General features: G+C 40.3%; 2 protein-coding genes across 2 annotated transcripts in view; both read right to left on the bottom strand.

Moving 5' to 3' along the window:
* The window catches only part of LOC115777557 (basement membrane-specific heparan sulfate proteoglycan core protein-like), a 40,725-nt gene extending 26,000 nt beyond the window's left edge, over nt 1-14,725 (bottom strand). The window contains exons 1-3 of the mRNA XM_030725489.1: nt 14,704-14,725; nt 8,644-8,910; nt 8,244-8,525 (exon numbers count right to left, since the gene is read on the bottom strand). Of these exons, the coding sequence (XP_030581349.1) occupies nt 8,244-8,525; nt 8,644-8,910; nt 14,704-14,725 (571 nt within the window). The remainder of the gene's footprint in view (nt 1-8,243; nt 8,526-8,643; nt 8,911-14,703) is intronic.
* Nucleotides 14,726-15,584: 859 nt separating this feature from the next.
* The window catches only part of LOC115777556 (uncharacterized), a 37,329-nt gene continuing 25,551 nt past the window's right edge, over nt 15,585-27,362 (bottom strand). Inside the window, exon 11 of the mRNA XM_030725488.1 lies at nt 15,585-16,209. Within this exon, the coding sequence (XP_030581348.1) occupies nt 16,202-16,209 (8 nt within the window). The 3' untranslated portion in view covers nt 15,585-16,201. The remainder of the gene's footprint in view (nt 16,210-27,362) is intronic.

The following is a 27,362-nucleotide window of genomic DNA, read 5'->3' as shown; positions in this document are numbered from 1 at the left end:
GGCGACACAAACATAAACAATGGAGGGAGGAGAGAGATGAGCATTTTCTAGCTGAAATACAGGCACTATTTTGAGCGAGTCCCACTAGGTAATGCAAAGCAGAGAGCTGCCGCTAATGCAGGAGGTCCCCTAGCACCCAAAGAACAAGTTGGACTTCGGTGCAAAACCGGTTAGTGGGGGAGGGGCTGAAGAAGTTGGTTGGACGGTATGTAGTAGAGGAAATGCTACCCCTAAACACGGTTGACTCGCCCTCGTTTATGGTTGTCATTTTTATGGTTTGGGGGGGCAAAAAGTGATTCCAATGTTTCTGTGTGGGTTTTTTTTTTGTGTAATGTCTTTACTTATATTGGTAAACAGAGTGCAATCAACATGATTTATGAGGGGCTTATATATAAAATGAAGAAGTAACTTGTTTTGCAAGGATCTTTAGCCTCTGTGTCTGTGTTATTTTTCCAAGAATCAAATGAAAAACAATAAAGTAAAAGATCAAATAGCATTTTTTAACGCTTTGCTAAGAGTATTTAAGGATCTGTCAGGTTTCTGATATGTGCCCCCCCAATAGTAAATTCATTCCTATGCCCTTGTCTCCAGCATGGATATACCAGCTGAGTAATAAGAAAATAATGATATCCCACAGGGCACTCACACCCTCAGCAAATCTTTTTTCTTCTCATCCCTATGATGCTTTCATGGTACGGTTGCCAATAAAGTACAGTTTTTGTTTTTATTTTTAGAAGGTAATTTCATAGGATGTCTGGTACCTCTACGATTATAATGAATATTTTTAGATGATTTCAGATTGCGTTTTATGTGTCAAGTAGTTTGATACAGTTCTCCATGCATTTCTCTGTTAGCTAGAACTCTTCTTTATGTGAACTAAGCTACTTGGTAGCTAAGACAGTACAGCTTAAGACTGTACATTCCAGATCTATGAAAGCTATCTCTAAATTTATCTCCAGGCTCAGATATTTTAATTATAATCAGATAGCAACATGCTCAGGTTTTAACTTTAACTTACTTCTGAGGGTAGACCACCATGATGCCCCGCCATAACGGTCTCCTACTCTTCCTTCATGCCTCTCAGAGTTTGGCTGTTTTCCAAGCCAGAGAAGCATTGCACCACCTAGTGGTCGTTTCTTTTAACCAAGTAATTACATTTGTACAGCTCACAAATGCATATATAAACAGTCTTAGAATATTAAAAGTAGATGTAGGTGTATGTGTTATAATTAAAGGGTGCTGAGGCAGGGGCGGAGCTTCTGGGGCGGGCTGGGGGGGCGGCACGCCCCCGGCCCGGGCCTATAGGGGGCCCGGATGGGAGATTAGCGTTCAGGTAGCCAGGCCTCTATCACGTCCGAGGAGAGCTGGAGAAGGCGGGCCCTCTCCTGATTGTATCCAAATGAGCATGGTGTGTGGCCACAGGGACAGCATATTTTACATCACCTATCATTCATGTCTTACATGGGTCTTTTAAAGGTTGCCACAGTCAGGACTGAGTCATGGTTGCTAAAAACTTTACAAGACCGACTGACTTTAGGGATGTAGTTGGTGTAAAATATTGAATAAAATGTTGTGCTGCATGACTGGCTTTATTTTCACTCTTACATTTAACTTTATGACACGCAAATTTTCAAGTGGATCGCGATATTTTGTCCAAGTGCATTGTGGATAAAACTCGTCCAACTCGACCAACTTCATCATCAGTCACTTGGCAACAGATTGTAAACTAAGCAGAGAATTTTTATGGACTAAGAAAACATGAGTGGCACTTCCTATAAACATAAAAGTGGAGCGGCAAAGAGAAAAGAAAAGGAAAAAAGAGAGCAAGGAAAAGCCAAGTTACAAAAACTGGACTTATATCTTGTTCATCGTCCTGGACATGAACCCGACTTTTTTGTTGGCAGCGATTCAGGCCCGCCAAAACTGCCAGCACAGCCAGGGAGCCAGGTTAATTACAGGTAACCATTCTAACAATCACTATTCACAATGTGTGAGTTAGTTGTAGACTGTTGGTGACTGTAAATCCACTTTTTTCTCTCCTGGCGGTATAGCGTTGATGTCAGGGATTCAGCAGTTGCTAGCTGCTCCAGTGTAGAGCCAGACCTGGTGCCTGACCAGCAGTCCTCCTCCTCACCTGCGTTGTACACTGAAAATGAAAGCAGCAGCAGGTCTCCTCCCGCTACAGGTGACACGCAGACCACGGATGATGAAAACCCTCATATGGAATATTTTCCGACTGATCGGGCCAATTTTGCTGAAAACATCGATGACAACAACATTAAAAGATATATCCTTAAGATGGGGCCCTGCAGACCCAAAGGCCCATTTCCCACTGATACAGACAATCTGTGTTTTTAGGAAAGTTATTACACCTCTACCACTAAAGTTGGGATGAAACTTACCCGCAGCTGGATGTGCTATTCCCCCAAATTAGACTGCTGTTACTGTGAGCCTTGCTGGCTTTTTGCCAACCGAAATGTCGCGTATTACAACAATGCATGGGTAAACGGAATAAGAGACTGGAAACATCTTTCTGCCAAAGTTGAGAAGCATGAATCCACGCAAATACATCTTGATGCATGCATAGTCTATGAGCAGTGGAAACTCAACAGCACAATAGACGCTGAAATGGAGAGGAATGTGCGCCATGCAGCCTTGTTTTGGAGAAAGGTCCTAGAGCGCATTGTAAATGTCACTCTTACTCTAGCTTCATGCAACCTGGCATTCAGGGGGCACAGGGAAGTTCTAGGTCAGGGAAACGCCGGCAACTTTTTGTCAATAATCAAGTTATTAGCTCGCTATGACCCTGTTTTGAAAGAGCTAATTAACCGACCAGAAGGTTCAGTGAAATACCTAAGTCACCAGATTCAAGATGAGATTATTTACATCCTGTCTCAACGTGTGAAAGCTGCCATAATTAATGAAATAAACCAAGCCCCGTTTTATTCCATTATCATGGACACAACGCAGGATGTGTCAAAGATAGACCAGCTGAGCCAGGTGTACCGTTACGTGACTGTTGTTAAGAATGACATGGATATTGCAACAGATGGACAGATCAATGAAGTGTTTTTGGGTTTTGAAGCGACTGTGGGCTCATCAGCGTCAGAGCTTGAAAACCAAACCCTGGGCTCTATAGAGAAAAATGGAATAGATCTGTCAAAATGCCGCGGACAGGGCTATGATGGGGCCGCGAACATGAGTGGTGCGTATTCAGGCGTACAGGCAAGAATAATGGAGAGGGAGCCCCTTGCCAGTTATGTTCATTGCGCTGCTCATAACCTCAACCTTGCTCTCAATGACTCTGTTAAAAATGTCCCTGGAGTGAAGCAGTTCTATGACACTGTAGAGAACCTGTACAACTTTTTTTTTGGTCACAGTATCAAACGATGGGCGCTCCTCGGTGAATTAATGGTGTCTACTAGGGCTGTATTCAACCCCCAAAAAACAACCAAATATAGCCTAATATTTTGTGTCTATGTTTATACTTGCCCACCTACATTTTCAGTCTGCCCACCCAACTACAGTGGGCTAGAACCGGGCCTGGTTGGAACACATATGTGTCTCAATATCATGCTGAAGCCCGTGAAGTTACTACTTCTTGGGCTCTAGCAGGCAAACCTAGACAGAGTCCTATATTTGAACGTAAAAAGTTGGCAAATGCAAAATATAAATATGCTATACGATTCATTAGAAAGAACGAGCAAACCATGAGGGCTGATTCCTTGGCTAAAAAGCTGGTAGGTAAGGATACAAAAGCCTTCTGGAAAGAGGTAAAAGCTATTAATAACAGTAAACCCTCTCTCCCTTGCACATTAGATGGTGTCTCTGGGGCGAATCTGATTGTAGATCATTGGCAAAAGCATTATAGCAAGCTATTTACTTGTGTTCAGAGTGAACCCTACCAGGCTGATAATGTTAATTTTGTAGAAACTATCAGAAGTCATGAGGTTTATCAGGCGATCAAAAAACTAAACTAATAAATCTACAGGAATGGATCTTATTTCTGCTGAACATCTCAAATTTGTAAGTTTCAGGTTAGCTCCTCTTCTTGCCTTGTGCTTCACTGGTTTTGTTGTGCATGGCTTTATTCCTGACTCCTGATGAAGGTACTTCTATCTCCTGTGATTAAAGACAAAGCAGGAAAAGTTGGCAGCTCTGATAATTATAGACCCATTGCCCTTGCAAGTACACTGTCTAAAACTTTTGAACTAATTCTCTTGCCAAGATTTGAAAAAATAGAGATGTCTACAGACAATCAATTCGGGTTTAAGTCTAAACATGGCACTGATCTGTGCATATATGGTCTAAAGGAAATCCAGAGTAATTATAATAGCAAGAACTCTACAATCTTTCTGTGTTTTTTTGATGCCACAAAGGCCTTTGACCGTGTAAACCACAGAAAACTATTTCTAAAAATGAGTCAAGCCGGTGTGCCTAAACATATAGTAAGATGTCTTATTGGTATGCCAATCAAACTATGCAGGTTAAGTGGGACAACTGTGTGTCTGCACCCTTCCGGGTCAGTACTGGAGTCAGGCAAGGAAGCATACTATCCCCTGTATTGTTCAATTTTTATATGAATGACCTTTCTAAGCAGTTAAATCTGTGTAGTATAGTTGGAGTATAGTTGTATACTCCATAGTTGGCTGTATAGCTGGAAGTACAGTTGTAAACCACTTGATGTATGCTGACGATGTAGTAGTTTTTAGTCCAAGTTCAGCTGGTCTTCAGAAGCTGCTTAATGTGTGTTCGGGATACGGTGAACTACATGATATTAAATTCAATCCATCAAAAAGTGTAATTATGATATGTCGCACTAAAGAAGACAAATATAGGGTTTTCCCTGTTTTTAAGTTGTCTGGGATTTTATTGAGCATTTCAAATGAAGTGAAATATCTTGGTCATGTGCTAATAGACTGTCTATCAGATGATGAGGACATTTACCGCCAGGTTCGAATGTTATATGCTCAAGCTAATGTTTTATCTCGGAAATTTGGATATTGCTCTGATGAAGTTAAACTGAACATGTTTAGATCATATTGTGCCTCACTGTATACGGCACAATTATGGTGCACTTATAAAAAAGCCAGCCTTCAGAGATTGAAGGTGGCTTATAATGATGCAGACTTTTATCAAAGAAACCCAGATGGAGCAGTGCCAGTGAACTGTTTGTGTCTGCTAATGTCAGCTCTTTGATGGCTGTTTTAAGGAATCTTATGTATAAATTTATTTGTCGACTAAATGAGTCCAATAATAGAATTATCATACTGTTGACTAACATTAAATATAGTGCAGTAAGATGTACATCTGTACATTGGAAACATTGGTATGACTGCCTCCTAAAAGACTAGGAGTCTTTTTATGTTTTTTGTTTTTTTATGTGCCCTTGTTTTTCTTTTTTCCTTTTTTTCATTGATTGTTTTGTGTTTGTGTTTATGTGATGTGGACTATGAGTCTGTAATAAAATTCATTTATCTATCTATCTATCTATATTAAAAGCAAAAGAATAAAAATAAAGTCAACAGAAAGCCTGGTTAAACACAAACGTTTTCAGCTGTTTTTTAAAAGATGCCACATAGTCAGCTAAAAGGAGATGGAGTGGTAAACAGTTCCAGAGGTTTGGCGCCACAGCCTGAAAACTCTGCCCCCCGATCCTTAGTCTCGTATGTGGGACAACTAAAAGATTTCGATTTTGTTGTGTGTGAGACTGTTGACTCGTGTAAAATTGATCCAGACATTTAAAAGCAGTTTTAAAAATAATACAAAAAAGATCGGATTTGTATCAGTATTGGCGATATCCAAATGTAAAATATCGGTATCGGACATTAAAAAGTGGTATCGTGCCATCCCTAGTTGTTAGCAGAGTCTTAAAATACTGTTCATCATTCTCAGGTGGGATATAAACATTAATCAGTGTAACCCTTTCCAATTTTCCTCTTACAATTACATAGCGTCCCCCATTATCTCTAATTTCACTAGTACTTGCTACCCCTCTTTTCCAGCTTTTCTTACGTGTACTGTAATATGTATTTCAAGCTCCCAGGCCTCTGGTAGAGGACCCAAGCTTGGAATTTATATATATATATATTTAACATTAAAACATGCTTTAAAATTACATTTAAATTTAGATTTTTTTGTATGTTTCTATGCCTGTAGATGAAATTGTTCAACTTCCCACTTGCAGCAAATCTATATATTTCTTTATTATCTTTTTTTTTTCTGTTTTTTTTTCCCCCTCTACAGTTTAAGCTGGAAAAACTGGAAAATTAAATATTCTGACTTTATATTCCAGGTTCTAAACATTATGCTGACAAACATAATCAGAATACATTTATGTTTTATATTTTTTTTATTTTATTCAGACAGGCTGTCAGTTTGACCTGCGTCATTTTAGCTGTTTTAACAAAGCCACATTAGCTCAAACTGAAACACTAATCATTGCATTTCAGCTAGAATACCATACTAACACACTAACACAGAATCACATGAATGCAGCAGCTACAACTTTCTACTACAAATACCTTTCACAACCTACCTGCCACAGATGATTAGCTGAAAGCACCTGATTAAGGCCGTAACAAAATGAAATAAAACACACACTGATCAAAAGCACACATCCTACACAAATTAGCAATGACATATTCTTGTGAATTTTCCAAATGTGGGTCTAATAAAATCTTGAGATGAGATGCAGGGCAGCTGGACAGGAAATTTCAACATGGATCTTAAAAACTAGCAGAAACACCCTCACGGACAATATCAGCTTAATGAGAGTTTGTTTCTCTTATAAAGGCCGAGTTTTAATTGTCCAGCTGGTTCTCTGTAGCACCAGAGATGGAGTTAATAATTTCCCAGCCAAGTTTACACTCACCCCTTGTTGAGTACAATGGTTGCCACTATTGTATCTGATGGGCACTAGTTCATGAAGCATAAGGTTATGCTCCAAGTTAATAAAGGCAGAGCCTCCCTGCCTCTGTATGTGCGTGTGTTCCGGCCAGAGCAGGGCAGTGTGTGGCTACCAGTGAATAAGAGTGATGTCTCCAGCTTCGTGTGTACTGGATGAGTAAGTCAGTACATCTTTAAGAATGTCTACCTCAGCTATAGATGCTGAGGGAGAGCCAAGAGCCTCTCGTGTGAATGTGAGATCCGCTGCAGAAGAGCCAACACCCCTGAATATTTTTACCAAAGCTTTAAATCTTTACTCATTTTTCATCTTTGCTTGAAACCACAATTCTCTGTGTGTGTGTGTGTGTGTGTGTGTGTGTGTGTGTGTGTGTGTGTGTGTGTGTGTGTGTGTGTGTGTGTGTGTGTGCGTGTGTGTGTGTGTGTGTGTGTCAGTCAATGTAAAAAAAAAAATCATCATTAGAAAAGACATCCATCTCCTTTTTGCATCTTCACACACACACACACACACACACACACACACGCACACACACACACACACACACACACACACACACACACACACACACACACACACACACACACACACACACACTCAAGTAATTCTTCAGTATTTGGCAGGTGCAGCCCACACATTCTGTCCACTGATTTCCTCCCACAGAAATGACCTCAACTTCTTCTTACAGTAATAATCGAGTATCAGACCAAATCTGTCGTCCTTAATAAACTGGCCGCTCCTCAGGGTGTGGGAGTGGGTTTGAAAGGGATCAATCCTCCTGCTGGAGCTGTCTGCAGGTGGTGAGGGTGGCAGCAGTACCAACAGTAACATTATTTCGATGTTTTTCTTTCCCTCCCTCGATTCTCCTCCATCTGCTGCTTTGCTCTGATGTCTTTTTTAGGGTGAAGCTGCTGTGACTTCAGCCTTGAATATTTTCAGTAAAGCTCCAAATCTCATTGTTCATCACTGCTTTTTGTATTAAACCCAGTCATGGTGAATCAGTTTGTGTTTCTGAGAGTTTTATTTATTTTAACATACTGCTGTATTTGCATGAGATGACAGGCCAGGATGACTTTCAGTCTTTTTTTATATAAATTGTAGCTTTGTTTTTATTTCTTGAGGAAGTTTGAAAAGAATAAAATGATTTCATTGTTGTGTTCAGGTGATGGAGCAACAGATCAGCATCGTCCTCCCTGATTATTCATGACACAAAGTGTCTGACAAACTGTCTACAATGAGCTGCTACCAGCTGCAGCTTGGTCTCTAACTAAATTGTAACATGCTTTGTAGACCATTGTGACATTTATAAAATGTAGATCACACAACAAACATGACTTACTTGTTACTGACAGTGTGAAGGCTTCACTCCACTCTGTTGAAGAATATGAGTCATCTCTGCGTCGACTCTTACACATGTAGTCTCCACTGCTGGACTCAGAAACTCTGAATGTCAAAGAATTATTGTGTGTCCACTGTGTGGTTTGCCTGGGTCCTCTCCATCCATACTCCCACTCAGTGGGTTCACCTCCTTCCTGCACCTCACATGTCAGAGTGATCGTCTCACCGCTGAATATCTGAGGCCAGTTGTGTTGTTGTTGTTTTACAGCAACTTTATTGGAAACTGTTTACAGATGTTAACAGTTGAGATACAAACAGAAACATGAAATCAACAGAGAAAACTTAACATTGTATGTTTGCTAATCATGAGTAAATGTTTCAAACTAAATTACTGAACTCACAGGTTATCTCAATGATGACTTCATCACTTTCATAAATGTAATGTCGGTGTCTTATTATTCCTCTGCAGCTGTAGATTCCTCCTTGAGATACTCTGATAACTCTGTTTGGTTGATCATCTCTTCTGATTTGAACTTCAGTGGTTCTTTGGGTGCGTCTGAACCACTCATATTTCCACTCAGCAGATCTCCCCACAGAGCAGGTCAGTGTCACACTGCCCCCTACTGGTATGATTGTTGTTACTGTTGTCAGTGTGGCCCTGGGTTTACCTGCAGTTATTTAAAAAGAAAAAGTATATATATATATGTATGTATGTATGTATGTATGTGTGTATGTATGTGTGTGTGTGTTTATAGATATTAAAATTGAGATACAAACAGAAACATGAAATCAACAGAGAAAACTTAACATTGTATGTTTGCTAATCATGAGTGAATGTTTCAAACTAAATTACTGAACTCACAGGTTATTTTAATGGTGATTCTTCTATCTCTGTGTCTTAGATCTCCGCAGTGGTAGAAACCTTCACAACTTAGTGTGAAAACTACGTCTTCTTCTGATCTGATTTGGACCACAGCGTTGGTGCGTCTAGGCCAATCGTAATCGTAATTGTAATGCCTGCCATGTAAATACTCCACAGAGCAAGGCAGTATCAGAGTTCCTCGTTCTGGTATGATTACTGTTCCTGGTGTCAGTGTGGCTCTTGAATTATCTGCAGTTATGAAACAGAAGGAAAAACTAAAGTTTTATAAGTCAAACATCAGTCACATTAAATGTTATGAAGATTTCGATTTTTTCTTTTAAATTTAATTGTATCCACAGTTGTTGTTTTACATTAAAACACACACATAAAGTAATAATGATCATAGAGTCTGTGAGTATTTTAGTGCTGTGTACACTGTGAGCAAAGTAACAGGTAAAATACAGACGTCCTGGTTAAAGTTTCACAGCATCAGGAAAAAGTTTCCATGACAACAATAATTAAATGTATTTTATCATTGAGGTGAGTATTTGAACAGAGATCATAAATTTATGCTATTGCTCACTGAGGACTTACCTGATACAGTTACAGAGACAGCGTTAGTGTTCTCTGTATCAAATGAGCCCTTCCAGTCAAAGCACTGGTATGCAGATGGATATAAATAAGCAATTTTTCCAATATTCTCCAATATTTTGTCTTCAGTACATATGAGGGTAACAAACTCTCTGATGAAAAAACTGGACTCGTTCACTTCAATAAATAGCACAGCATCTAGAATCCAACACAAACAAGATTCTTTTGCACTATAGGAGGAAACATCTGTGTTTATACTGTATGTTAATATATTGACAAATAATTAGATTGATGCAGCAGGCTGAGATGAATCTTTATTACTAAATAAAAAGAAAGAAATGAAAAAGTGAAAGTGTTCAGTCACCTTGAGCGTGTCCAGTGCAGAGGAGCGTACAGAGCACTACAATAAAGGCAGAAACTTCAGACATCATCAAACTAAAGACACACTCAAATATGGCAGAAATAAAACACTTGGGCTTTTAGCAGTGGCTGCTGTGATTGGCTGCATTTTAGATTAAGATGTAAAATGCATCAAATGATCACAGATGCAGAAACAAACCTTTCTTAGATAAACTAAAGCAGCTCCACTCTAATCTGAGTCAGTGCACTAAAATCTAATCCAGGCTACAAACAACCATGTTGATAACAAACATGAGAGTCCTCTGTTCAAATGAACTGAAATGCTCCAAATGACTGATACTCTGTTCTTCTCACTGAAACATGTTTATCAGTCAGTATGAATCAAACTATAGAAGTCAGTGATGTACTCACAGAATAGGCCCAGCTCACAGAGCAAAGTGGGTCCCATCCTCACATCCAGCCCTGCTGCTCTCTGACCCAAATAATAAATGCAGAAATAAAGAAGCTACGTTTAAAAACAGACAAGATCAGAGTTTTTCTTAACCTTCTTCTTCTGGCTGCAGCCTCTCTGTGCTTTCTTCCTTTTACACCCTCAAACAGCTCCTGTATCTTTGACCGCAGCAGTTGGTGACGTGTTTACATTTCCTGACCACTGCAAACATATAAGCTTCTTTCTTGTGTTGTGTTCCTACATTTCTCTATGATATGCTAATGAGTTGTGCTGCTTCAAGTCAGGTGACATATTTTGTGGATCATAATTGTGTCCTTTTTTTTCTTCAGAAACCCTTTGGTCATTTTAAAAGTGTCCTGTGGATCAGGATCATGCTGCAGGGTTCCTCTTCTGTCAGTCACACTTCAGCATCAGTGAGTTCAAATCAACAGCTGCTACAACCAACCTGCCTGCAAGGTCTATGAGTCACAGCAAATATAACACAAATATGCTGCCTCACCACAAACTGAGTCTCATGTGCACTTAATGAATTTATCTACAATATTTACAATCATCTATTTATAATTAACTTAGTTTTTCAAAACAAAAAGGGAGGAAAAATCCAAAGGAAGCATGTCAATCATCAGTGGCTGAGTCAAGAGTAAATACACATAATCTGCAAAAATCACAATATTTGTCTCCACTGATTATTTTAAAAGCATTGATTCAGCCTCATCTTTAAGTATCATGATACTAACGAGTCAGAGTGAACAACCATGTGCAACACAGACACACAAAATGCCAGCTCACATCCTCTGATAGCAGATCTGAGACTCTTCTAGTGTCCATATCTAAACACAAAATCTCATGAGCTATTTTAGCTGCTTCAGCCTGCCTGCAGCTGCTGTGTATCTGAAATCACCTTTCAGCCCACCTCCACCATCTTTGTATCCTGTTTCTGATCAGCTGATCTTATAGCTGCTGTGACTGATGCCTGTTGTGTTTCAGGTTTTCCACATATGCGTGTGGTCAGTGCCAGCTCTAGACACACACACACACACACACACACACACACACACACACACACACACACACACACACACACACACACAAATGTTTAGGTGTATAAGACATGTTAAAGGTTTATTTGCTTTACACATGTCACACAGCAGGATTCGTTGACCTGTGAAAAATAGACTTTAAATAACAGATACTGCTGGTACTCTTAAATGGACTCCTTTTGTCAGGGTCCTGGGCTGTTTGCCCAGCGCTTTATGTTTTTTGTTCTTTGATATCTTATTAAATGTATTATGTTGTGTTTCCTATTTGTGTGTTTTCCTATGTGTGTGTCAGGTTCAGTTGGGGTTTTCTATTACTGTGTTGGTCACTTCCTTAGTCTTATTTTGGTAGTGTCTTGTTTCTTGTACAGTGTGTTCAGTTTTGCTTCCCCCGGTCTCATTAGTGTGATTGTGTTCACCTGTTCTCCCTGGATGTTTCTCTTCATCTCAGGTGTGTATTTATTGTCTGTGTTCTTGTCAGTTCTGTGTCACATTGTTGTTATCAGTAGCTTCCTCTTGTCAGTGGTGTGTCTGTTTGTTCTCAGTTTTGTATGATGGAGATTTTGGACTTTGCTTTTGGTTCCCTGTAAATAAAGTAATCTAAGCTTATGCCTGTCTCTGAGTACTGCGTTTGGGTCCAACCCTACCTGCCACACCACTCGCTATGACACCTTTTAAAAACGTCAAATATGTGGCAACCCATGACTGCTACTGTATGACCTGGACAACTGAGAACCTACAGAGACAATATGCAGCAACATTGCATTCAAATAGAAATTGGGATCAGTACGCAAGCTACTATTAACATTCCTGTATGTTTGTGTGCTTAAAGGTTTGACCAGTGTACTGGCAAAATAAAAATAGACTTTCATAGTTCCCATGTGACAAATAAAAACATTCCCGCTGAACAGGCCAGGATGAGCATGTGTAACTGAAGGAATATTGTGATATTGTATAGTGTATAGTGTTTGTTAATATTTGACAGAATTATGACCAAAAACGTGTCTGGATTTGGCCATACTGACATAAAAACATGACTACTGATGTAACAGACAACTGCAGAACTGCTGCTTGTTGCCTGACCTGTAGCTGTATTCACACATACAGGACATGCTCACTATTAAACCACTGCATTAAATCTGTTGTCTGCTTCATATAGTGGGCCAGAAAATGCCATTTTACTTGAGTATGACTTACATTTACTGTAATGAGCAGCAAAGTTAAACTGTAATATTCAGTAATAACAACAATAGCAATATAATAAAATAATAATAATAACATCTATAACAGTGATAGAGAACCCAAATAATGGGCTAAACTTACATGTTTCAGCAGGTGGTGAAGATGTGACTGAAGGTCCTTCTGCATCATCTTCAGAGCATCCAGGACACACAGAGGCCATTCACTATCTGTACAGTATAAGCAAAACATGCAGCTGCAGCAGGCAGAATATAAAAATATGATGTAGTTGTGATTATGTATTAGTAAAATAAGAGGTCGTTACAGTGATACAGTATCCACAGTAGCATTACTAGGCAACTTTAATTTGTTTAAGTTAGCTAGCCTCCAGCTAGTAACTATCAAGTTTGTTAATGTTAAAAAAGATGACACATACCTTTACACTGGGACCTCTTTCCTCCGCTTTCTACAACCCAGAGTGGAAGGCTTACATGGCCTTTTCATGATTAAAGTACAATATAAACTAAATAAATTTTTTTTTTTTTTTTTTTTTGGGGGGGGGGGGGGGGGGGGGTGCTGAATCAGTGGCGCATTCATGGTCGAGCATTCAAAGATCAGCAGCAAACCACTGAATATTGATGAATATTTAATGTTAATTGTGTGAGTGATTGTTTAGGGTTCAGGGCCTCCATCCTGTGAGAACTGTGACTCTGTGTTCACACTTTGATTTGTATCTAAACTTGTTCTTTAGGCACAGTTTCAGCTACATTTACAGCAGACAGGGATTTTTAGCTTCTGCAACACACCATGACAAATAATAGACTCTGAAGTCAAAGTCTTTATTCTTTATTATCACAGCTCTGGGAAATATTTAACACCCACCCAATCAGATAAATTAATTAAAGTCAATAATAAATGACTAAACTGCGCCCTCTTTTGGCTACAAGCTCTAAACACAACCCAGTGATTATACTTGAGAGGAGTGTTCTCTATGAGAAATGTGGAGAACAACAAGAGCCGACCTTAAACAATGACCTGAAGTCTCTGTGAGACTAAATAATGTCATAAATGTAATAAATAACTTCAAATGTTCTTTAACACATTGGGGAGCAAACAAAATAAACACAGAAGGACTAAATGAGCATAACTTAAGTCAAGAATCAGGAAAACAGCTGCTGATTAAATTCAAACTGTGCTCTTTGAATTCCTTGTTGCCTCGCTGCTGTGTGAAGTTTGGTAACAGAAATCAATCACATCCTTTTTTCCTCAGCAGCTCAGCCACAAATCATGAGGTCCTTCAAATTTAGTGCATCAAGAATACGGATGGGAATTGATAAGAATTTAGCCATTCCAATTCCATTATTGATATCACTTATCAATTCGATTCCTTCTCATTTCTCTTATGGATTCTCATTGGGTTAGTGAATAAAATATACCACAAATGGGTTGATTTGCATTAACTCTTTTTGATGTAAAGTAGAACAAAATTAAAACTGGTATAAAAAATAAGAATTCCTCTTTCAAAATTAATACTATGAATATTTTAACATAAAATAAAACTGCAAGGTGTGCGAGAACCTCTGAGCCAGCCAGACTCTGGCAGTCCTCATCAACTAAATGTTAGAGGAGATGGAGATTATTGATACAGTTTATTGAAAGCAGTACAGCAAAGTAGGGTTGCAACTATCGATTATTTTAGTAATCACGTATTCTGTTGATTATTCCAATCATTAATCAAGTGATCTGATTAGAAATACTTGTTTCGTATTAACAATCCATCTACATATCCATATTGCAGTTTTTTGCTGTGTAAACAAACAGCAGTGGATGGAGCAGCTACAAAGTTCTCTTTTCTTCACTTACTGATCAGGTGGTTGATGAAGGACCTCCAGCTGTTTCAAAGTAAAGCTTTTAACGGTGGTTACAGGAAAAAGCTTTTGGACACTAGAAAAACGTTTCCTTTTGCTCCACCCGAGCTCACCGTCTTGGTAACGGCTCCGCATTTTTGCGCTTGCTGCGTGTGCACAGACTGCAGTAAACTCTGCTGCTGTTGCTGAAACACTGTGAACATAATTTTGTGATGCTTTTAATCTTGACGCTTCTGTCTTAACCTGTTGGATATATTCCGAACCAAATAAGGCGCGTGTGTGATGTAATCACGTAAATGCGTCCTCCCGTCAGTGGTATCGATAAGCAAGCAGACTAACGATTCAAAGGAACTGAATTGCTGGGAACCGGTTCTCGTTTCCCATCCCTGATCAAGAAGTAACAGAAGAGAAAATTAGAAACTAAATTTTTATGTACACTTAAAAGAACAAACATCATTGTGTTACTCTGCAGGTTTAACATTCAGTCATCGAAAAGTAGACTGAACTCACAGAAAACATGCTGACATCCATTCCTGCTGATCCAATTCAGGGGCTGGAGCCTATCCCAGCTGACACTGGCTGAGAGGCGGGAACACCCTGAACACATCACCACTCTGTCACAGGGCTAACGAACACACACACACACACACACACACAAACCCCACCAAACCTGCTTTCATGATTCAGAACCATGAATCAAGCTGCAGAGCTCATCACTGAGCTATGAAGCTGGAGCTCCAGGAGGAAACCCATGCAGGCACAGAGTGAACACACAAACTCCACACACAAAGACTCCAGCAGGTGACTGTGAGACAACACAACCAACCACTGCAACACCGAGCCACCTCACACATGCAAAATAAACTCAACAATAAAGTTCAGCAATGATTCATTTCAATTCACTTTACTGACAAAATACAAAATGACAGTGCAATAAAAATCCAAGTGTAGCATCTATGAAGATTTCTATAATAAAGGATTGTTTCCTGTTTGCACATTATTTTATACCAACAGGAAACACGAGCAGCACACTGGAGCATAAAGGAAGCTGCAGAGCTGCATCACATGTACAATTCAGGAGGAAGTGAGTTACACTAGTATTTTTATTAAGAGTAAATATGATATTCAGTGAATCTTCTATACAAAATACAAATGAGCAGAATATTTGACCGTAACTTTGTCAGGACTCGGACGATGCGCCCAAACGCACAACACAAAAGCAGATAGAATAAAGGCAAAAAGGCGACACTGTGTTCCTCTCAGTGGCCTGATGGGAAATCAGCATCATACTGTATGGGGAACATTTACAGCAGCTGATGAAAGAAGCATCACAGGAGAGCTTCTGTACACAGGTATCTGTACACACACATACTGGATAGATATGGCCCCACAATATTTCACCTCAACACTACATTTATTGTAGCAGAAAGAAACACAATGAGCATGAATACAAAGGTCGACTGTATCATCTTCCATTTATGCTGAAAATCCAGAGCATCTCATTCTTTAAACTAAACGCACAAATGACTCTGAGTCTGAAGTTTAAATGGCAGCAATTGTGTGAATGTTAAAAGCTGAATGTTGTTGTTGTGTTGTTGTCCACGAGCCTCTTTATGGACCTGAAATAAAATCAGAGAAAAATACGACTTAAACAACAACAACAAAGTGCAACACAAAGACAAAAAGGTCCTGAATGTGTCATGGAATGTGGTGGCAGCAGGACTGAGGACCCCAATATGCAGGACACTCCAGACTAGGGTGCATAAATCGATTATTTTAGTAATCGAGTATTCTATCGATTATTCCATTGATTAATCGAGTAATTGGATAAGAAATACTTTTTTATTAACAGTTTATCTGCATATTTTAACTTCCGTACTGCAGTTTTTTACCATGTGAACAAACAGGGTGAATGGAGCAGCTACAAAGTTCTCTTTTCTTCACTTGCTGATCAGGTGGTTGATGAAGGACCTCCAGCTGTTTCCCAGTATGTCATGTCCTGGGACGGTGGCCCAGTGTTTTATGTTTTCTTGGTATGGTTTCCGTTTTCTCAGGTTGTTTTGTTATCTGTTATAGTTGCCTTCAGTTATTTCTAGTTCCTTGTGTCTCTCTGTATTCTGTGTCAGGTTTGCGTCTCTGTTCCCTCGTCATACTTCCTGTTTTATTTTGATATTCATCCAGCCCCTGTCTGTTGTATTCAGTTTTGCTTCCCTCTGGTCTCGTCTTAGTTATCAGTGTCACCTGTGTTCCCACCTGTTTCCTCTTCCCTCATCAGCCCTTCTGTGTATTTAAGTCCTGCGTTTTCTCTGCCTGTTGTCGCGTCGTTGATATTTTGTGCCTGCGTGTTCCTGTGCTCCCTGTGTCTCCCCTCTAAAGGTTTTTGTATTCGTTTCCCCCTACCAAAATAAATACCCTTTACGTTATGCCAACCTCTGGAGTCCTGCGTTTTTGCCCTTCCTCACCCGTTTCATCCCCGGCCATGACACAGTAAAGATTTTAATGGTGGTTACTAAAACAAAAAGCTGCTGTTTTGGATGCTGGAAAAACGTTTCCTTTTGCACTACTTGAGCTCACCGTCTCTACAACAGCTTTGCCTTTTTGCGCTTGCGCAGTTAAAACCGCTGCCTGCTATGAGTTAGTGATGGGAATTCCGGCTCTTTTCAGAGAGCAGCAGCAGCAAATGGCTCCTTAGATTTTAATTAAAAAAAAAAAAGTGTAAAATGAATTGTAAAAACATACATTAGGCTTATAGCAAACGTTTATTTATATACTCAACTTATAATAGAGTGCTCCAAATGCAAATTATAAAACAAAAGATTGGAAATCAGAAAAAAAACAAAAGCCTTTGTGCAGTTGATCCTGTTTCTCCTGCCTGATGACCTGCCATTTTGTTCTTCTAATTACACTGTGGGATGAACAATTCGGATACGCCTGTGCAGGTTGTTTGTGGAGCCTGCTTGATATTAAATTTTAAATTTGCCGTCTACACTTTATCACATTAACCCTTTAATGTCAGGCTATCGCTGCTGAATCAAGGGTTTCCTGACCTTACTAGCCACGAACAGCTGATTAAGACATAGTGTCTCACCGAGTCAGCTGGTCAAAGGAACTTGATCAGCTGGCTTTTCACCATAACTCCGCGACCATTCGTGCTACCGAAAAAAATTCAAACGGTTCCTGAAAGCTCAGAAATTACACTTCACAGTCATGTAGTGGTATTATGGTATTTGTTGCCGGACGCCGGTACTTTTGAAGTACGCTGTGTCTCCTTCGACATGTTTGGAGGTTTAAGGTTAAAGTGTGTCCACTCTTTACTATGTTTTCCGTCACTCATTTTCCTCACTGTTCCGGCGTGTAGCCTCTATGGCAGTGTTTTTCAACCTTTTTTGAGCCAAGGTACATTTTTTCATTGAAAAACTCACGAGGCACACCACCAGCCAAAAATGTTAAAAAAAATGATACTCTGTAGCCTATATTAACAATATAGTCATTCTTATCAAAGTGTCTTGAATAGGAATCAAATAAAGACAAAAGATATATAATATATATCTTCTTTCAAATAAAAAGTGCACGTAACATGTCCACTTCAAAAACACAGCTTGAACATGACAAATGCCACAACAATGTGGTCTTATAGTAGAAAACTTCAGTGTTTTGCAAACTCTAATTCTGTCCAAAAGCATTCTGTTACCAGGAATAACACAACACAACCATACATGAGATAGAGGCAAGCTAATGCCAGTTTAATATCATCATCATGCATAAGTCCCTCGTACAATGTTTTAATGGATGAAGGTTATCATTGTTAAGTATTATATGTACGTTTCAGGTGGCTCTCATGTTGCAAAACTACCGCTGAGAACTGTCGGTCTGAACATTCAACCGGTGCTTTGCATGCCTCCAGTTTCTTGCTGTCAGGTTTTAAAAATGTTTCTGGTGAAGGAGTTGCTTTCACGCCTCCGCTAGTGACGATACTCCCTGGCCAATGAGTGGCATGCTGTACTCCACATTATATTTTTGTATCGCCTGGGATCGCTTAGAACCTCGGGTGAGTGAGTACGGAAAACGGACCGGCAAAGTGTACCTGATTCTAATGGAGATGCCGTCAAATCGCAGGGAGTCGTTCCGTATGTAAACGTGGCTTAATTCTCTTGTCTCTATGTGCAGTGCGGTTAGCTACCTACTGCTATCTACTACAGCACAGGCACTCGTGGCATATTAGGTGAAACTGGATAATTTCCCACGGCACACCTGACGATCTCCCACGGCACACTAGTTGAAAAACACTGCTCTATGTAACGTGCAACTTCCTTAGCTCCTGTCTCCAAGCGAATTTTGCAGGAGCCCCTCCCTCTCTAGTATTTGTTTACTCACTGCACAGTGTGTCCGTGGACCCTCCCCTCCCGCTCAGTGTAGACGATCATATGCTACCATTAATCTTAACCAATCACGTGCAGCTTCCACCAAAAAAACAAAAAAAACAAAAAACATATGAAACGAACGAAAAGAAAAAAGAAACGGCTCACTGTCAGGAGCCGGCTCCCATCGTTCACTTCAAAGAGCCGGCTCTTAGAACCGGATCGTTCCCGACCGACCCATCACTTCTATGAATGGCTGCAGGAGCCATGGTGCATGTGTGAGTAATGGTGTAATGCTTTGTATTCACAAGCATTCTCGAAAATACGTTTCTACTGCAGGTCTATATTTAGTCACTAATAAGGGATTAAAGTTTAAAAAAATATTTTGATGGAGCCCCTCGGTCCTGGGGGAGGCGGGCCTTCCGGTACCGAACCATCGCTAGTGCTAATGGCCCGTGCTCGCTAGCAAACCAGTTCTGGTAGCTACAGCTGAAGTAAAGGCAAAAATAACAGCTGAAATTCTCAGCAAGCACAACACACACAGACACACAGAGAACAGTGGAGGGGTGGAAATGCATGTCAGCGATAGTTGCCACCCGTCCCGTAAAGTACGGAACCCCGCATGTTACGGGGTTCTGTATTTTACGAGACAGGTGGAAACTCTAGCGATGATCCACTCTGTGTTAAATATAACGCCATAGTTAAAGAAAATCTGTGTGTGTGTGTGTGTGTGTGTGTGTGTGTGTGTGTGTGTGTGTGTGTGCATGCGTGATTCACACTCCAGTCCAGTAGGTGGCGGTGATGCAGTTCTATGTTGGTTTGCCAGCCACCAATAAACCCACAAAAAAAACGACGGAGCACTAATGCTGCTAATGCTAGTGAGGAGCGCCGCTTACACGGAGACAACCAGAGGTGGCAAAAGTACTGACATTCTGTACTTAAGTAGAAGTACAAGTACTTGTGTTAAGAAATACTTTGGTAAAAGTCGAAGTACTGGTTCAACTTCTTTACTTAAGTAAAAGTAAAAAAGTACAGGCTCTGAAATTTACTCAAAGTAAGAAAGTAAAAGTAGCTCTTTGGAGGACGTTTCTACCTGCTATTTTCGTGTAAAGCTGACTGAACCTTATTATATATTATTGTAATAATATAAAATAATACATGAGAACACAAACGTTATTCCATCTAAATTTTAATTCTAATTAATGTACTCAGCTTGAATCACAATCTGTGAAAGGGAATTTAAACACAGCTCTATTCTCTGTGTCCTCCATAGTAGAGGGTGACTGTGCCTCCACCTAAACACCAACATGAGGATACTCAGGGGTTACAGTGGGATTCAGAAGGTGGAGGAACCCTAAGATCAGCTGTAGTGGCTCTGCATGGGGAGAAGAATCACAGCTTTCTATTGTGAGCTCCAGTAAATGATGTTGGTGTGCAGGCTGTGATCAGCTGACCTGCTGCTGCTGCTCTGAGGTTTACTGCTCTGTGTGGATGAACTGAAGTCACAAAGATGTAACCCAGTATTTCACAGCTATCTGAGCTGATCTCCATCCCCTACACTGACAGCATACAGTGAATGAATCTCAGCATCAGCAGCTTTGATTCAAACTCATCTCTGCTGCACTGATGTAACCTGTAACTCTGACCATGAACACAAAGTGCACCAACACAGAGCTTTACTGTAAATACAGTACAAGATAACCTGTTTATTACGTACTAAACTGCAGTATTTTCATACAATCTTTGAATAACACAAAGTCAGCATACTTCAGTTTATTTTCCAGTCCTTACCTTTAATTCTAACCTCTCTTCTTCCTCTCCTGTCCCCTTTCTCCATCTCTGAGTGAACTTCTCTCTCTTTGCTCTCCCTGAAATGCAGCAGCTCTTCTTTTAGCTAGCAGACACACTGTGTGACAAACTGCACACACTTTGTGTGTTTGCTGATATTTGTTGAGCATTTAAAAACGTTGCATTTATCTGCCACACGTTACTCCCTTCATGCTCGCTCCTCTTCAGTACCGCTAGCTAAGCTGTTTGTGTCCTGCGAGCATAACTTACGGACTCGGTCCGGCCCGCTGTGACCCCTGATTATAGCGCTATAAATGAGACATTAATTATATGGGTTTGTGTATTTAATCCCTTTGTACCCGATAAGCCCCGGTGATGGAGGATACACCAGTATGATTGTCTCTTATATGTTAATGTTCCTCCGGCTCAGATCGCTTGATGACTGACGGCGCACTGACCGAAAACGCAAACTTCTCCCTGACGTGTTAAAAAGTAACGAGTCTGTTTTGAAAATGTAAGAAGTAGAAAGTACCGATACTTGTGTAAAAATGTAGGGAGTAAAAGTAAAAAGTACTCAGAAAAATAAATACTCAAGTAAAGTACAGATACCTAAAAAATCTACTTAAGTACAGTAACGAAGTATTTGTACTTCGTTACTTCCCACCTCTGGAGACAACCATAGGTGGCAAAAGTACTGACATTCTATACTTAAGTAGAAGTACAAGTACTTGTGTTAAAAAATACTTTGGTAAAAGTTGATGTACCGGTTCAACTTCTTTACTGAAGTAAAAGTAAAAAAGTACAGGCTCTGAAATGTTCTCAAACTAAGAAAGTAAAAGTAACTCTTTGGAGGACGTTTCTACCTGCTATTTTTGTGTAAAGCTAACTGAACCTCATTATATATTATTGCAATAATATAAAATAATACATGAGAATACAAATTATTCCAATCTAAATTTTAATCCTAATGAATGCACTCAGCTTGAAACTGTTATGTAGGACACAAACTGTGAAAGGGAATTTAAACACAGCTCTATTCTCTGTGTCCTCCATAGTAGAGGGTGACTGTGCCTCCACCTAAACACAAACATAAGGATACTCAGGGGTTACAGTGGGATTCAGAAGATCAGCTGTAGTGGCTCTGCATGGGGAGAAGAATCACAGCTTTCTATTGTGAGCTGCAGTAAATGATGTTGGTGTGCAGGCTGTGATCAGCTGACCTGCTGCTGCTGCTCTGAGGTTTACTGCTCTGTGTGGATGAACTGAACTCACAAAGATGTAACCCAGTATTTCACAGCTACAGATGCAGCCACTGAAAATTTCCGGCCGATCCGTGACGCGACCTTGGCCGGTCCTTGGCCGATTCGTGGCCGAACCTCGGCCTAAACGCGATCCCCCGCTAATGACGTAGGAATTCCGGCCACTGGTGGGAACGCCCCTAAGCAGCATTTGGGGAAAATGGTGGTAATGTCTTGTTTATCCACCAGGAGGAGCAGTAATAGTGGAAGCGCATTCATTAGCAGCCCGCTGTATACTGTACCAAGGATCCTCACATCATTGAACTATAATTGTAAGCGGAACTGTCCATTAAAAACAATAGAAAGATGAGAGTAAAGCGGTCATTATAGTGGAGCGGTGAGTATTGTCTGGAGGGACGGGCTGGGCTTGAAGTTCAGCCCGGGACCTCGGACAGGCTGTGAGCGCTGCACCGCCAGCGAAACTGGGTAAAAAAATAATTAAAATAATTCTGATCACCAGCCGGTTTGGCCTGGCAATGACCTGGGAAGCCTTATCCTCTCATCAGTGTCACATTGTTCTTCCAAGTCTTCTCAATGTTAAGCTTTTTGTTTGTTTATATTTTCCCTTTTATTTTATAATCAAAACTGCGACCAAAATGGCTATAAAAGGCCTTTTCTTAAAGGATAAAGTGGTGTTTGAGCCACAGTTACGACGGAGCGGCGGCTCTTTGAAATGGGACGCAGCCTTCCTGCTGCAGACAGCTAGCAGCAGGAACCGGACGCGCCAGGTTAGCCTAAGAAGCTACTGAGGCGTCCGTGACAACCACCATAGAAACAGCCTTTTAAGACCGTTTTAAAAACATCCTCAGAGTTCAAACGAGCAAAAATATATGATTTGAAACAGTTACAGCCGCAGAGCTGTGGCGGCTTCTTTAAACGTTGTTTACATAGATGATCATGAATGATACGATGTAGCTAGCAGTGTAGCTAGCAGTGAATGAGGTGACGTCATTGTGTGCGCATTTCACAGCTGTCTGTCTCAGTCTGTTGTTGTTATTATTCTAATTAACATGTGTTTACTTTCTCTGGACCATCTCAGGTCCACCGTTACAATTTCAGCCTACAAAATGATTTAAATATGAACACACACTCTAACATCAGTGCGCTTTATGAAGTCCAATCCTTAAAATAAATATTATGTTTGTAAACATTCATGTCTCTGAAATAAGTACAGATGTTCATGTTTGTCATTACCATTTTATTTGTTTAGAGAATTGTGAACTTCACATTGTGTATCTAATCAGAGTCTCAGCAACCTTCAGTCAGAGACTGAGACTGGATCACAGCTTTAACCTCTGCAGAGTCACAGACAGACACAAACCTTCCAAATCACACACAAGCAGCCCAGTCTCATCATTTTTGGATGCCTCTACGGTACACTACACTGTGATCAATATATTAAAAATTATAAATGAAAAGATAACATTCACATAAAGCTGTTTGAAAGTAAAATTAATAGGTACTTTCCAATAATATTTTTAAGGATCTCTGTCAGAGACCAGACAGAGCCATGACTCTCAAGAACCAGAGACTGAAATATGGAAAGAAAAAAAAAATCCCTATGAGAAATAAATGTGCAACAGTAAATATTTTGTGCAGTGGAAAATAAACGTTTTGAATCAAAAGCTTCGGATATCATCAAACCAGAAATATAGAACTCATTTTTTTCTTTAATAACACACCTTAGCATGCAGTAATATGACACGTTTCCAAACAACAATACATAGATTTTATTCAATGTTTTGATTGTGGCAGTGAAAACACATGTTGCTGTGCACTGAGACCATGAAGCACACTTCTCTGAAGCAGCTTCTTCTTCTTCTTGGCATCAAAACAGAGGTGGGAGAAATCTACCAAAAGGAGAAAGAACATCTGAGGTGAAACCAGTCAGGACAAATGATTAAATTATATATAGTAGTTCAATACAGCCTCTCAGGTAGCTTTGTGCTGATTTCAGCTCACTGCTCCTGTCTGTGGACCCGTGGTTTTTATGTTTGTAACCACTTAACTTCCATTCATCTATTTAACTCAGGGAGGAGAAATGTCAGGTTGGTGCAGGCTGGTGAGTTTAGGAGGGAGGTGCGTTTGGTTCTCTGTTGTCATTATCTGAAAGATTTGGTTCACCCTGTGGCTGGGCTGTATCTGGGGTTATGTTGGACCTGTCACACTTAGCAAGTTTCCCAGGTTGGTCTTTATGGTTTAGAACTTCTAGCTCTGGAGCAGCATCTGTGGCTGTGTAGGGTCCTGTTGGTTTTTGCTGTTTCTCCAGATCTGCGTTGGAAATTAGGTTATTGATCTCAGTGCATTCCCAAACAGGCTGAACAAGGTTATATATCGTCACCCTCCTAAAAAAATGGTCAAAGACATTTTTAAAATTTTATTTTTGTCTAAATTAAATTTTCAACATTCGGTTCAGTTTTTTGTGTTTTCTGAAAAGCCTGAAAAAAATCAAGGGAGGGTGACGACATGTTTCATGGCTAAATAACATAACTGCTGCAGTCTGATGGTGACAGCGAGATCTGAAGCAGTGGGTGACGAGGAAGAGGAGGAATACAACAATTTGAAGAGATCCCTCAGTCTACAGTCAGCACAAAGGCTACATTAGTGGCTGTTTGAGTTTCCTTCCATCTGCTGTGAACCTGAAGCACGGAGAACACAAAACATCTCTTCCAAATCTGGGATCTCAATTACAAATTTGTTCTTATTAAAGGTGAAATATGTGTTGTGACCTGGCTTTTTATACACCTGGCGACCCTGGGTCATCAGTGGTAACCCATCCCCACCCCCACACCCATCCCACACACATTCCGATCTACTGGCCCCGTGTACATAACAAAAGGTGGCCTAATGAGATGTAAACTGCCATTTGGAGGCGCTTGGTAGAAAAAGGAGTAGTGTGAAAATGCTGGTAGTTCTAGTGGTCCAAGTTGTTCACCCACTCTACTCTAAGTCTCAGAGTGGGCTTGCTTTGTGGCCTGAACTTGAGTTCAAGCTTCTCCAAACTCCACTGGTGTTGCTCTGCAGTAGCTGGTCCTCCATCTTCTTTCTGTAGGTGTTTTTTCCATCCCTGATTTTCCTTCTGAGATCCTTCTGCACAGCTCTCAGCTCCTCCTTATTTCCTGATCTAAAGGCTCTCTTCTTCTCCTTCAGGAGAGCCTTTGTTCAGAGCCACAGTTATGTATAACAAGTAATACTCAAGTGAATGTTAAACATGTATTAAAAGAAAAATGATTCAGCTCAGCTCACAAGAAACTGCTGGATACTATTCTGGAAATGCCTAATGAATACAAGGCCACTGTGAGCAATGACAAACCTTTAAACATGATAATCAAAAAGTACACATTAAGTATCATTGCTCACCTTTATTTATGAGAGTGTCACTTCTCAAAATGATTGCATGCTGTCAGCTCTCATGGGTGAAGTTTGGCTTTGAGGGTTGGAGAAGAAGCTTTCCAGCACCTTTGGATTTCCAATTCAGTTCTGAAAGAGCAAAGACACAAACTACAATGATGTATGAACTGGACATGTTTGATTGTTGCTGCAGCACAAAACAGGTTTATAAACTGAATCAGTAACAAAATTATGGTGTTGAAAGTAAGTAGCCTGATGATTCTAGATTAGTGACTCCAAAGCAGGCTGAGTCAAAACCTGAGATGGAGACTGGGTTTGTTTAAAGCTGAGGACAGTGAATCAGTCCCTGCTCACTGACAGGATTCCCAGAGTCTGGAAGCTTCTCCATGATGGGAATGTAATACACTGCAAGTTTCAGCTCATTCTCAGGTGCTGGCAGGTTTCATGGATCCTCGTGTTTGTCACAGAGGATTAAAGGCAGCCAGACTTTCAGTTTTATGTGTATAGTGCCAAATCACAACAGTCACCTCAAGGCTCTTTCCACAGAGGAGCTGAAGGCTCTGCATCCCATTCTACTCTTAAGTATCATAGGAACCACAAGTAAGCCAGCAGTCTGAAGTATAAACAGACTGCTCTTTGTTTAAATATTGAATATAAGAAACTTGTAAATATAAGGTTTGTTTACAGTGAATATAAAGAAATCACGGGAACCTCCCCAGCAGTCTAGGCCTATAGCAGCATAACTAAGAGAGGCTTCAGGGTCACCTGATCCAGCAACTGTGTTCAGACCAGTATCATTTTATTTTACATTGTGATAAGCCTGGGTCAGTTCAGTGCAGATTAAATGAAGCACTGTACTCGCAGATATTGAATATGGATGCACTGAAGCTCATCAGGATATTTATTTGGAATCTGTGGCTGAAAATAATCATTTTACTTAACTAGTAAGTCCAGAAGCTCATATTTCTGTCATAACATTGTTTAAATAGTGAACGCTTTCCTACGATATCCGCTAACATTTGCACAGAAAATTTAAGCTAGCGTCTCAAAGACGGCAAAACCCGCAATAATCTCTACAAATGCATCTCAGAGTTGGGATATCAGCGCTCTCTTACACCACATTAATCTAATTTCAAGTGCTTATTGAACTCACGGCCGTAATAATATCACTATATAAACGCTGTCCATTGAAATCCTCTTACCTGAACACTGCAGCATCCGCCGGAAGTCAGCGAGCATGGCTTCTGTAGTCCTTCTTCTGTAGTCCTTCGTCTGTAGTCCTTCTCTGTCAGTGATCCTCCGTTAGAACGATAACTACCTTCTCGACTGACTACGAGGTGCAGACGGCCCTTGCTGGCCCATATTTACAGGCCTGAAAACCGCTAATAAAGTCAGTAATTACCTGATAACATCCGAAGCGGGTGAACTAATGCAATTAGCTGGACAGCAACGGGAATACGCGTGACCATGGTTACGGCCGATGGGGTGATGGGTACTGTAGTTCATTTATTTATTCATCGTTGGTTCATGGATTTAACACAGAGGGAAAACGGCTTCAGACCACGGAACTCACAGAAAAAATTGGACACCGAATATAGCACTAACCATAAACACGTAAATATAAATTTAGACCTAAAAAGCCCCACAAATGTCATCGTTACAACCATAAGCAGCACCCCACATTAAATGAAACGAGGAGAAATTCATGTCAAAAGGAAAAGTGGCGGTTAAGGATCGCAATTAAAGGCATAATTCAGCTTCTGAGCTTCCAGTTCAAAAGAAAAGGGGGGAAAAAAGGGGGACAGGGCCAAAAAAAAAAAAAAAAAAACTATACTGCAGCTTAGAAGCCGTGCTCAGAGGCACGAACTTTATCCCACTGCATTTCAGGCAGGTTAGAAGTCGTGCCGAGTAACACGAAAAAAAGAGGGAATTCGTGTTCATGAGCACGAATCAATAGATTAAATTTCGTGACTACTG

The sequence above is a fragment of the Archocentrus centrarchus genome, unplaced genomic scaffold (genome assembly GCF_007364275.1).
Source record: "Archocentrus centrarchus isolate MPI-CPG fArcCen1 unplaced genomic scaffold, fArcCen1 scaffold_57_ctg1, whole genome shotgun sequence".
Taxonomy (NCBI): domain Eukaryota; kingdom Metazoa; phylum Chordata; class Actinopteri; order Cichliformes; family Cichlidae; genus Archocentrus; species Archocentrus centrarchus.
The sequence above is the reverse complement of the archived record's forward strand: the minus strand, read 5'-3'. Positions and strand labels throughout refer to the sequence as shown.